Below are 14,069 nucleotides of genomic sequence, written 5' to 3' on the forward strand. Positions count from 1 at the left end.
ATGCTTGCTTTGCCACCCGGCTTGTCGAGTGTGCATCCGGTATTTCATGTTTCTATGCTCCAAAAGTATGTTGGGGACCCGTCCCATATTTTGGATTTCGGCATGGTTCAGTTGGATGGTGATTTGACCTTTGATGTGGAGCCAGTGGCTATTTTGGGTTGTCAGGTTCGAAAATTGAGGTCAAAGGATATATCTTCTGTAAAAGTGCAGTGGAGAGGTCGGCCCGTGGAGGAAGCTACCTGGGAGACCGAGCGGGAGATGCGGAGCAGATATCCTCACCTGTTTGAGGCTTCAAGTATGTTTCTTGACTCGCTCGAGGACGAGCATTTGTTTAAGTTGGGGAGGATGTGACGACCCGGCCCGTCGTCTCATGGGTTACCGCTCCATTTTTTTTCCCATTCTTAGCTTCTTTATGCTTTATTATCCGTATCTTATGTGATCGAGTTGGTTTGGAGTGGTTTTGATAAGAAATGAGACACTTAGTCTCTTTTAAGAAGGCTTAAGTTGGAAAAGTCAACCTGATGTTGACTTATGAGTTAGAGGGCTCGGATGTGAATTCCAATGATTCGGTTAGCTTCGGGGGATGATTTGTGACTTAGGAGTGTGATTGGAAGTAATTTTGGAGGTTCGGTGTAGAATTAGGCTTGAATTGGCGAAGTTAGTATTTTGGCGAATTCCGGTTGATAGGTGAGATTTTGATCCGAGAGTCGGAATGGAACTCCGAGAGTTTCTGTAGCTTCGTTAGGTGATTTTGGATATGTGTGAAAAATTTCAGGTCATTCGGACATGGTTTGGTCAGGTTTTTGATCGAAAGTGTATTTCGGAAGTTTTTAGAAAATTAGGCTTAAATTCGATGAGTGTTGGGTAATTTGATGTTGTTTGAGGTGTTTTGATGATTGGAAGAGGTTTGAATAATGTTATGAATTATGTTGGCATGTTTGGTCGGGGTCCGATGAGGCTCGGATAAGTTTTGGAAGAGTTTTTGGAAGATTTTTGTCGTTTGAGCATAAGCATGTAATGATCCAAAGGTCCATTTTTAGTTCTAGAGATTGAAATTTGATTTTGAGACTTCCAGAATTTTGATAATGAATTATAGGAGTGATATGGAAAGTTTGGTCTAATTTCATCAAGTCGCGATTGGGTTTTTGACACGAAACATGAGTTAATTGTTTAACGAGCAAAATGGATATCGCACTGAGCAAACAAGCTCCGAATTGAGTTTCGATTAAAGGACTATGTTCGTATCATTATTTGTGACTCATAGGAACAAGAATCATCAAATTCCGAGTTCGTATGATGGAGTTAGAGCCATTTTAGTAAAAAGAAAACTGCTGCAATTTCTTTGGCTGCTGCTGTATTTTTTTTAGCAGCGTGAACAGTAACCGCGCGGGTGAACAGTACTTCCGAAAAATTCTGGGCAGTGATTTTAATAAACATTTCACCCGCGATCCAAGTCCCATTTCCTCCATTTTTGAGCAACCTTGAGAGCTTTTGGACGGGGATTGAAGGGGGTTTCGACAGGAAGTGATTGGAGGTAAGTCCTATGAACTAAAAAAACGTTTTTATTGTGAAATTGATCTTGGAATCCATAGAAATTTAGCGAAAGAGGAAGAACTAGGGCGTGAGTTTTAATATTTCAAATTTGGATTTGAGGGGTCATTTGGACTCCGATTTTGGTAAATTTGATATATATAGACTCGTGGCGAGATAAGGAATCCGGTGATGTCAATTTTCTGATTTTTCGAGACGTGGGCCCGGGGCTCGGGCATTGCCAAATTCATGAATTTTGATATTTTTCGAGTGCTTTCGATTGGGTATTGTCTCTTTAGCATTATGTGACATATTCGTTGCGATTTTGGGCAGATTCGACGCACGTGGAGGCCAATTCGATGGGCAAAGGCGTCGCAAATTAAAGAAATAGCCGATTTGAGGTGATTAATTGATGTAAATGATGTCTTGAGGGTTTGAAACCCCGGAATTTCACATCGTAACGCTATATTGAGGCGACTTGCACGCCGGATAACGAGCGTGGGGTAGAGCACCATTGGGGATTGTGACTTGGTCCGTCCCGAGAGATGTTTGTACCATGTTTTCTACTTGAACTAAATTGAGAATCATCCTTACTTAGATTTAATTGTTACATTTGGGCTTCTTGCCAATTATTTGAATCCTTCAGGGATTGATATCACTGCTTTCGCATATTTTGCATATCATTTGACCTCAGTCCAAGGTTTTAAATATTGTTTTGCAAACTCAACCATCTTTCTAAGATTTAAAAGCTTAAATGATATTTCTAAATGATATTTCGGGCTAAGAACTACTGTTTTACAAATGCCCAAGGGGCTTATGATGGTTTCTGGACTGAGCATGGATCGGGTTGCGCGCCGCAGCAGTATTACATTGATATTGAGGCCGAGAGCCTGGTTGAGTACATTGATATTGAGGCCAAGAGCCTGGTTGATTATACTGAGATTGATATGATGCTGAGGGCCTAGATTTGATGCCACGAGATGACTTGATATTACGCTTGGACAGTAGGAGCCCCTCCTGAGTCTGTACATACCCCCAGTGAGCGCCGTCGACGATAAATAAATAGATGGCTCGGGCTGTACGCCGTAGTGGGTACCGGAGTGTATCGTCATATGCATTGCATTACATCTCATGCATTGTTCTTTATCTGTTATACCTGCCTTCGTATTTGTACTCTGATTTCATTGAGTTGTTGCTTCACTTTTGATGTTCTAAACTGCCAGTCATAGTTTACTTTGTATTTTTCCACGATTTCTTATTCCCGGCCTTTATTTATGTTTATTACTCACTGGGTCAGAGTACTCACATTACTCCCTGTACCTTGCGTGCAGATCCAGGTACACCCCAGGCTGAGTGAGGATTTGTTAGCTGAGCAGCAGTATCCGGGAGTATTGAGGTAGTTGCATGGTGTTCGCAGCCTTGATCTCTCCCCTTTATCTCTATCTTTTATTCCGCATTTTTCCTAGACAGACTTGTAATAGGTGGATATTCTGTATTAGAGGCTCATATTTGTGACACCGGATTCTATTGGGCTATGGTGTGGTATTTTAATTGAACTTCCGCAGATTTTATTATTATTTATAAACTTGAAAGTAATGACTTAGTAATTCCCTGTGTCATTTATGTATAATCTGATTAAAAATTTGGGATAATGTTGTTGAATGGTCGGGCTTGCCTAGCAGTGTGTTGGGCGCCATCACGACCGGGTTTGGGGTCATGACAGATTCTATGTCCACAAGTGGATATGTATTCACTATTGGTGGAGGAGCGGTATTTTGGAAGTCATCCAAACAAACTTTTATTGTCCGCTCTACAATGGAGGCTGAGTTCATAGCCTTGGATAAAGCCGGTGAAGAAGCTGAATGACTCCGGAATTTCTTGGAAGATATTCCATTTGGCCCAAACTGTTGGCACCAATATGCATACATTGCGATAGTCAAGCGGTAATTGGAAGGGCTGTGAGCGTTATGTATAACGGTAAATCTCGTCATATATGACGAAGACATAAAACCATTAGACAATTACTCTCTAGAGGATTTATCACGATTGACTATGTAAAGTCAAGTGATAATATGTCGGATCCACTTACAAAATGCCTAACTAGAAAGGTAGTTGAGAAGTCATCAAGGGGAATGGGACTGTGGCCGAGAACAAGTCATAATGGCGGTAACTCTACCTAGAAGACTGGAGATCCCAAGATCTAGGTTAAAGGAGATCAAACAAAGTCATTAATGACGGTTCAACATTGTCAACTAAACCTTTGGTCCATTCTCGTGATGAGACAATGTTCAGTACCAAGGATAAAGTATTAAGGTTTTTTAATGATTTCTAATTTTGATACGGGGTATATCAAATAGTGTATCTATAGGATGACACGTTTAGGAATCACCTATGTAAGTGTGAAGTGTTAGCCGCTTCAAGGAGAACTTTGTAAGGCCAGTTCTCTACGCACTTATGAAACCAGGCGGTGTTCATGGCTGAAACGAACACAACAATGAGAACCAAAGACGGTTAAGAGTTGGTTGTGTGACTTGTGGTTGTCTAGGTATACACTAAAGTTCGACGGTTCAAAGATATCAAATCTACCGATTGATCGAGTATATCCGACATAAGTTCACTACGGAAAGTTCAAAGGGAAACCTACTATCCAGATGCAATTAATCCTTACTTACGAATCACACAATTTTTCATGCATACTTCCGTGATATAGTCATTTCCCATTCATGTGGGGGATTGTTGGATTTTTTTTTATGTATTCAATTAATATATTAAATACTTAAAAGATTGTGAATGGAAAATGGAGGGAAATGAAATTTTTGAGTGAAATTTTAAGTTTCCCCCTTGGTAAATGGACATTGTCCCATATTGGAAGAGAAAGAGATTTTTTATGGGTATATAAGCAATTGCTCTTCTTCTAGATCTTAAAGAGTTGAGAAGAAGGCAAGCCTCGTGCCGTCGTCGTCGTCGCTCGCTCGGCTCGGCTTCGGATTCGGATTCTGATTTGGTCAAATGATCGATTGATTAATTAACCTTTTGGACCAAATTTATTTGTTAGTAGTAAAATATTAACAGAAATGTTATTAAATATTTATTTTAATAACAGAATATTAATATTAAATATTAATATTAAATCCAATCCGGTTTTTTATTTTAGTAACAGAAAATTAACTACCCTCTTCAATTTTCCCTCTTTATTTTCTCTCTTTATTGTTGAGTAAATAGCCATTTATGTAATGGCATTTATGATGTAGCCTTTTTGCAGAAACAGCCATTCTGAAGAGTTGCACCTCTTCAGATTTCAGCCCAACTTTGGCTATAAATACAACACTATTCTGCTCAGAATTTCACTATGATTTTCTGAGTTTCTCCTCCATTTTTTGCATACTTTTAGCATCAGACAAAGCAATAGTAAGTGTGATTTGCTACCGAACTTTGTGTTCGCTGAAACACTGGGGTTTGAAGTACCACTACACCAATGTGTAATTCGTTCTATCCTGGGAGGAAATAATCCATAACCTTGGTTACAATGAGGGGATTAAATTCCTTAAGGAAACACTGTGAATTCAATGGGCTCGAATCGGTTTTCTGTTATTTCGTTGTTCACTTCTATTTATGTTCATGTCTGTTTATGTTCATTTATATTTCCAGAATTATTTTAGAAATACAGTTTAATAACAACCTCTACCTCTCCTTAGGCCATTTAGGGCCAATCAGCTCTCCCCAGTACTTCTTCGACCTGCCTCTATTTTTCATTCTTCTAATATGAAAACTGATGAGACCTCTAAAATGTTTCAGACTTCTAAAGAATGTGGGAGTACTTTTTAAAAATAATAAATAACCATGTGGCCTTTTGCATGAAAATATATGGCCAAATGGCAAAGCCATAAACAAGTGATAGAGGAGACATAACACTTGTCTCTTTGCATGAAATGTTTTTGACAAGTAGATTAACACTTGTCATCTTCTTACATAATTCTACAACTATAAATACCCATTTCCTATACCATCCGAAAACACCAACAAATACTTTGCTCTCTCATGATTGCTAATGATTAGTAATCATCACTACAAACCTTCTCTTTTTTCAATTACGTGTAGCCTTTTGTGTGTTCCAATTTCTTTTATAACCTGTGTTTATTTCCTCATTCCTAACTTGCTGGATTTATTATTTAACTTTGTTGATTCATGTATCCTCTAAATAAATAGAGATGGGCTTGTTTAATCATGGGAAAATATTTCACATTGCTGAAATAGTTTTTTAGGACAGTGCCTAGCACGACTCAAGCCAATTCGTATGTATGCTTACAAATAATATTATTGAATTATTATCATCGTCATTTCCCTATAATATAAGAAACTATGGCAAGTAATACTACTACAAAAAATTTTGATGGTGCTACCAATTTTGGTGTTGTCTTTACTACTACTGTTCCAGTTGTCCTACCAGATATCCATGATATTGCAAATACGTTATTGCATCTACAACTTTGGCAGACACTAATGTCCAAACACAGGTATGTGAATAGACATGGTTACATATCCAATGATAATATTAAAACCTTCAAGAAAAATGCACCTCAATACAAGAGAAGAGTTGGGATAAATGATAATCTCGCTAAGTCAAAATTAAATTTGACTAAAGAGGATGATATAATTGTTGCGGTCATTTCCCAAATAAATAATGTGGCCAATGTGAGAGATTGGGTGATAGACTCTGGTGCTACTAGGCACATTTGTGCAAACAAAAATAAATTTTTATCTTACACCCAAATTGAGGAAGGAGAAAAATTTATTTATCTTGGTGACTCAAGAACAGCTCGCGTTCTTGGAAAAGGAAAAATTCTTCTCAAACTCACATTTGGTAAAACTCTAGCATTGAGTGATGTATTGCATGTTCCTAATATCCAAACCAATTTGGTTTCTGTGGGGTTATTAGGAAAAGTTGGAGTAAAGGTTTCACATTTGAAAATAATGAGGTCGTATTGACCAAAAGTGAAATTTTTGTGGGCAATGGATATTGTAACCATGGGTTATTTGTGCTTAATATTTCTGATACTAACAATAAAAATACATCTTCTTCTGCTTATATGGTTGAGTCAATTTCTTTGTGGCATGCTAGACTAGAACATGTTAATGTCGCGTATATAAAGAAAATGTAGTCACTAGGATTAATATCTGGTTTAGACTCAAGTAATATTAATAAGTGTGAAATATGTGTTGAAGCTAAAAGTACAAGAAAGACTTATTTTTCTGTGTATAGAGAAACTGAATTATTATCTTTAATTCACACTGATTTAGGCGATTTAAAGCAGACTATGACTAGAGGTGGTAAAAGATATTATGTGACTTTTATTGATGATTTTTCTAGATATACTAAGTTGTATTTGCTTAGAAATAAAGATGATGCATTTAATGCTTTTATTTCTTATAAAACTGAGGTTGAAAATCAACTTAGTAGAAAAATCAAGAGAATTAGATCAGACAGAGGTGGAGAATATTTATCTTTAAATGAATTTTGTGAAAATAATGGAATTATTCATGAAGTAACTCCGCCTTATTCATCTGAGTCAAATGGAGTAGCTGAAAGAAAAAATAGAACATTGAAAGAGATGATGAACTCTATGTTAGTTAGTTCTAATGCTCCTGATAATTTGTGGGGTGAAGCTATTTTATCTGCATGTCACTTAAAAATAGAATACCGCATAGAAGAACCGACAAAACTCCTTATGAATTATGGAAGGGTTATAAACCTAATTTGAAATATTTAAAAGTGTGGGGGTGCCTTGCTAAAGTTCTTTTGCCTGAACCTAAAAAGAGAAAAATAGGTTCTAAAACTGTTGATTGCATGCTAATTGGATATGCTGAACATAGTGCTGCATATAGATTTCTTGTTTTAAAAAGTGATGTGCTTGATTGCAATACTATAATTGAGACAAAGAATGCTGAGTTCTTTGAATATATTTATCCATTATCTGATAAAATTTCTCATACATATATATATATATATATTATCCATTAACTGATAAAATTTCTCATACACCTGTTGAAACAAATAATGAAAATACCTCTAATGAGAAATTGAGAAGGAGCAAAAGGCCTAGGAAAGAATATTTTTCTTATGGAAATGATTTTCAAACTTTTCTTGTCGATAATGAACCATCAAATTATTTTGAAGCTATATCTTCTTAAGATGCTAAATATTGAAAATAGGCAATAAAAGTTAAAATTGATTCTATTATGAAAAATAATATATGGATTTTAACTGACTTACCTCCTGGTGCAAAACCTATTGGTTGTAAATGGATTTTCAAAAATAAATTTAATCTTGATGAATCTTTAGATAAATATAAAGCTCGGTTAGTAGCAAAAGGATTTTCTCAAAAACAAAATATAGATTATTTTGATACATTTGCACCAGTGACTAGAATTTCTTCTATTCGAGTTTTAATTGCCTTAACTTCAATCCGTTAGCTTTTTATCCACCATATGGATGTGAAAACTGCTTTTCTAAATGGTGACTTAGAAGAAGAGATTTATATGGTTCAACCTGAAGGCGGTGCCATTCCTGGACAAGAAAATAAAGTTTATAAATTAATTAAATCTCTTTATGGCCTTAAACAAGCTCCTAAGCAATGGTATGAGAAATTTGAACAAGTCTTATTGAGAGACGATTTTTCTTCAGTTGAGATGGATAAATGTGTTTATACAGAAGTGGTAGACAATGATTATGTGATAATATGTCTATATGTTGATGACATGCTTATATTTGGTACAAGTTTAAATATTGTGCAAAGTGCTAAATTATTTATGTCTGCTAATTTTGATATGAAAGATCTGAGTGAAGTAAATATAATATTGGGAGTTAAAGTTATAAGGAGTGAAGATGGAATAATGTTGTCTCAAGAACATTATGTTGAGAGACTTCTTAAGAAGTTTGAATATTTTAATGTCACATCTGTGAACACTCCTTTTGATGCTAACTCTCAGTTGAAAAAGAATAATGGTGACTCAGTTGCTTAGTCTAAATATGCTCAGGTTATTGAGAGTCTAATGCATACAATGAATTTTACAAGGTCTGATATAGTATGTCGTGTGTAGACTGAGTGATATACTCATAATCACAACAGAGAGCATTGGACTGGATTAGATAGACTAATGAAATATTTGAGAGGAACCATGAATTATGGTATTCTATATAGTAGATTTCCTTCTACTTTAGAACGGTACAGTGATGCAAATCCAGTAAGTCTATTCTTCCATTCCTTTATCCGTCTCCTGTAAATTTTGAAAATATGTGGGGATTGTGGGAGTATTTTAAAAATTCTAAATAACCATGTGGCCTTTTGCATGAAAATATATGGCCAAATGGCAAAGCCATAAACAAGTGGTAGAGGAGACATAACACTTGTCTCTTTGCATGGAATATTTTTGACAACTAGAGGAACACTTGTCATCTTCTTACACAATTCTACAGCTATAAATACCCACTTCCTATACCATCGGAAAACACTAACAAATACTTTGCTCTCTCATGATTGCTAATGATTAGTAATCATCACTACAAACCTTCTCTTTTTTCAATTACGTGTAGCCTTTTGTGTGTTCCAATTACTTTTATAACCTGTGTTTATTTCCTCATTCCTAACTTACTGGATTTATTATTTAATTTTGTTGATTCCTGTATCCTCTAAATAAATAGAAATGGGCTTGTTTAATCCTGGGAAAACATTTTACATTGCTGAAATAGTTTCTTAGAACAGTGCCTAATACGACTCAAGCCAATTCGTGTGTATGCTTACAAATAATATTATTGAATTATTATCATCGTCATTTCCCTACAAAGAATACAATCATGTCAGTTAAATACTTCTTCCGAGTGCCTCTAGTTTCCATTCTTCTAATATGAAAACTGATAAGACCTCTAAAACGTTTAGGACCTCTAAAGAATACAATCATGTCAGTTAAATAATTCTCAATTAGTTTTGTGTGATATAATTGTTTGAAATAAACGACAAGACTAGTCCAATATTTTATGCAATTTCACAAGATCTAGTCCTTCTGTTTCATTCCCGTACTAATTAGTTTTTCCTTTATTATGTATTGGCTCATGCTAATGGAAAAGAAACTCGATTCAATGTCGAGATCTTAGTGCTAATCAGAAAATATATATATTCTCCGTCGCACTCCAAGACTTAGTGGGAACAAAATGATTTATTTGTAATATTAGTTTGAAAATAAAATTGAAACTGATTTTGTAGGGGGGAAACGGCGTAAATTCTTCAATTATGTATATAATTACTTAAATCCTTAGAAGATACGCAAATATAATGTAGAGAGAGTAAAACAACCTCTTTACCTGCATTAGGTAGAGATAAGGTCTGCGCACAGACCAGGGGCGTACGCAGGATTTTTTGCAAGCGGTGTCGATGCTAAAGAGACTAAGAGAGGTACAAATAACTGATTCTATAGGATATATATATATATATATATATATATATATATATATATATATATATATATATATATATATATATATATATATCGCTTTAGCTCACACAACCAAGCCTTAGCCTATTGGTTTAGCTAATCCTTTTCATCTATGGAGAGATCAGAAGTTCGATCCCGTAGGACGTCCATTTTTAGAAACAAAAAGAGCTCTAAAATTCATTAATCGCTTAACCTTTAGGCTACGGATAAAGAATTTTTAAGCAGTGTCATTCCTGTTTATATGCAGTAATTTGCGTATTAATTATACACGTATGTTTAAAATTTTCCGACGAAGCGGTGTCGGATGACACCACTTAATATAATGTGCATCCGCCCCTGGTACAGACTACCCTTCCCAGACCCCACCTGTTGGTAGAGCTGTCAAAACGGGATAGCCCAACCCAACCCAAGATTCGTGGGCTTTTAAATTTGGTGGGCTAGGGCGGGCCGGCCCTCCATCTATATAGGTCTTAAAATGGCTAGCCCAGCCCTAAGAGGGCCGCGGGCTAGAGCGGGCCGGCCCTTCAATTTTTTTAGAAGAAAATATTTTTTCAAATCTCTAGATATTGTTTGGTGACATAATCTCTTAATCATATGAACGACTTCTGTTTATCTAGAGTTTACAAGAATCTTGATATTTGACAAGGAATTTCGTAATTGAAATACAAATGCTCTATATCTCTAGCTCTTTTTTTTTTAACGTTACATAAATATTTTTTTTTTTGTACTTTTCTTTCACTTTCCTTAGGTTCGGAAATTGCTTCAATAAGTTTATATGTTAATGTTTTTTTAATTTAGGTTTAACATTATTTGTTGATTTCCTCATTATAGTCCATAAATTTTTAAAATTCATGAAATTTGCTAGTGTTGTCAATTTACTTTGGGTATTAAAACTTGACTTTTTTCTATACTGAAGAGCAATTTAATAATTAATAACATATTAAAGTAACCAAAGTGATTATTGGCCACTTAAAGTAATAAAAAATTATTATTGGTCATTTAAAACTTTCCTAGCTCGTTGTTAATTAAGCAAAAGAAAAACTAATCTTGTCATACTATATGCATGTCAAAAATATAAATTATTGTTTATATGAAAGAGTAAATGAGCAATCTAAGGTTGGAAAATGAGGACTATAGTTAATATTTTTTTAGTTTTTACTTTTTAAAAATATTTAAATTTGAATTTAATTAATTTTTGGCACACGGGCCGGCCCAGGCCCAGCCTCGGTAAAGCCTCAAGGGCCAGCAAGCTGACTTGGGCCGGGCTTATAAGCCTCAGTTTTAAATGGGTTAAAAAAATTCCAACCCAGCCCTACCCAAGTAGCGGGTTGGGTTGGGCTGGCCTCATGGGCCAAACCCATTTTGACGGCTCTACCTGTTGGGGTCAAACTGGGTTTGTTGTTGCTGTTGTTGTTGTTGTAGAGAGTAAAAGACGAGGAATTTAGTTGTTTTATTTCGATATCATAAAATCATTTTCAACTTTCTTCAAGTTGCACCATACTGTAAAAAGGAGATAATATACGCAGGAAAGAAAATCAACACGGCTAACAGATATCAGTGTATGAAAACATATCAATTTCTTATAAATGTTAATGCCACATTTTTAAGTTCTATACGATGTTAATTAACTGATAGAACAAATTGACCAAAAGGAAACAGTGGCAAAATAGGTCAGGGTATGGATTGTAGTAAGCTACATCAATAACAACAACAAATTCAGTATAAGCCCACAAGTAGGATATGAAAAGGTAACGCATATGCAATCTATACGTCTACCCTAAGCAGGTAGAGATGTTTCCAGTAAACTAGGTGCAAACAATTAAGAAATCACTACGTTAATTTCCAATAGAAAGAAAAAACTGTAGCATAGCAAAAAAAGCCTCATTTCTTATTAAAACTTATTTTTATATTTTCACCTATGGGTAGCAATTGTAATATAGGAAACATCAGAATCACTCTTTTCGGCTTTTCCCCTTGTGTCCAATGCATTCCATGCAAATTAAATCGGGTTACATTGTGGATATAGTGAAAGTGTGTGAGGGTAAAATTGGGGATAAAGTAACCCCCGATTCCCCGGTACAGAAACAAGAAGGAAGTACGATCCGATATGGCATCGAGTAAAACCGAGGGGTTCCACATCTCTGAACCCGGGGAGGACGGATGGTGCACCTGGGACCGGATATGACTGAACATCGGGTCCGAGCAGATATTGCGGCACGAATCCTGCCCTATCTCAATTGCAATCAACATTTCCGGGAAAGAGAAAATTTTTACCTTAATCAGGCTTGTACTAGGATTGAAACTCCCCTACTATATAAAGGGGAGGACTTTTTCATTTTAGAACCACATTTGACACGCATATCAAAGCAATAAAAAGTTTATTTTTGTTGTCTAGCTACCGTTAATAACGTTCTTCAGCTGCTTAATTATTTAAGTGCAACTGAGCACGTCTCGAGGGCTTGACCGAGGTCAATTTTCAGTGTTCGCCCAAAAGCCAGGCTTAATTGTATATTACGCTTGGTTTGATCGTTTTGCTTCTCTTCACTTTAATTATTTTATGTTCATAGATCATTCGTGTTCAGTCATATATTTTTTAAATCGCGTACAAATTCAATTGTTACTCATTTTAAGGGTGATGATTACTCCCTCTATTCTATTATGGCACTATTTTTATTTGGATATTCAAACAGTTTAATTTGAACAATGAAGTTTTTAATGCTTTTAGATATATTTAATTATATATAAAAATTAGTGGTATTACAAAATATGTGCATTAAGTTATGCTGAAATTTATATATTATTTTATATTGACTAGAATGTGAAACAAAAATATGTGCATTAACAATAAAAATATTTAAAGACGAACAATGCCCTTAAAGTTAGCGCTCCCTACATTATTATTCATCGTGATCCTTATATTATTATTCGCCTGATAAAAATCCATTCATTGTTACTTTCCTTAAAATTAAACAATTGTTGTTGATTTATATCTCAATGCATAAATGGTATGGGATCAAAACTACCCCTTAATATATATGTAGAATTACTTGTATTGTACGGACAAAGGTACAACGGAGGAGACCAATTATTTAATACGGAGGTTAGCTGTTACAAACTTACAATCATATCATGGTACCGCGTTTCCATTTTATAAATAAAACTTTATTTTATTTTTATAAGAGAAGACAGAAAAATATTCAATATATGTTGCATATGGACCCTCCACTCAGCATCTTAGAAACTTCCTCTCCTTGATTCAGAGTTGCAATCTCTATAAATTGCCTCCCTAAACTCTTTTAGGAATAAAGCAAAAAAATAAGATATCCTACTACAAATACAATTATCAATATTAATTCTTGTCATAAATAGCAAATTCAACCTCTACTATAAGCTCAAAAATGATGAAGACTAAGATGATTGTGGGAAAGCTCAAGAACCATCTTCAGTTAATTCACAAATATTCCAGTAGATTTCAAGCTGCTCATGAAATTGTTGAAACGCCAAGAGCGAATAATGAAGAGGGGGTGCCAAATGATGTAAAAGAAGGATATTTTGCTGTTTTCTCGGTAAATCCAGAGGAGGAGCCAAAGAGGTTTGTAGTGGAGCTGCATTGGCTCACAAATCCAAAATTCTTGAATTTACTGAAGCAAGCTGAAGATGAATATGGATTTGTACAAAAGGGTGTTCTTGAAGTTCCTTGTCGCGCTGAGGAATTACAGAAGATTCTGCAACTCAAGATTGGAGGGAAAATCTCTGGTTTTGCGGTTTAATTATTTGGAAATAGTTCATTCTCTATATATGAGATGGAGTATATATTATGGTTAAATTTACAAACTTTTTTTTTCCTGTTTGTTTAACTACGATATCATGTTATATTTAGTTCAATTTTGAGTCCATCTGCAACTAGAACTGAGACTAAATGTATAACTGTATGCTCAAAACCTATTAAAGGAACGTATACATTTTTATATGAGTGATGACATTTCTGTTAAGGAAACCTTTGTGTTAATTAGCTTTACCAGTCCATTATAGTAAAAGTCTAAGAGATAGTG

General features: G+C 35.2%; 1 protein-coding gene across 1 annotated transcript; it reads left to right on the forward strand.

The window, feature by feature from the left end:
• Positions 1-13,415: 13,415 nt before the first annotated feature.
• Positions 13,416-13,787, forward strand: LOC104233370 (auxin-induced protein 6B-like). The gene has a single exon (XM_009786759.2). It carries the CDS (start codon positions 13,416-13,418, stop codon positions 13,785-13,787), a length of 372 nt encoding a protein of 123 aa, XP_009785061.1.
• The last annotated feature ends 282 nt before the right edge of the window (positions 13,788-14,069 follow it).

The sequence above is a fragment of the Nicotiana sylvestris genome, chromosome 12 (genome assembly GCF_000393655.2).
Source record: "Nicotiana sylvestris chromosome 12, ASM39365v2, whole genome shotgun sequence".
Classification (NCBI taxonomy): Eukaryota; Viridiplantae; Streptophyta; class Magnoliopsida; order Solanales; family Solanaceae; genus Nicotiana; species Nicotiana sylvestris.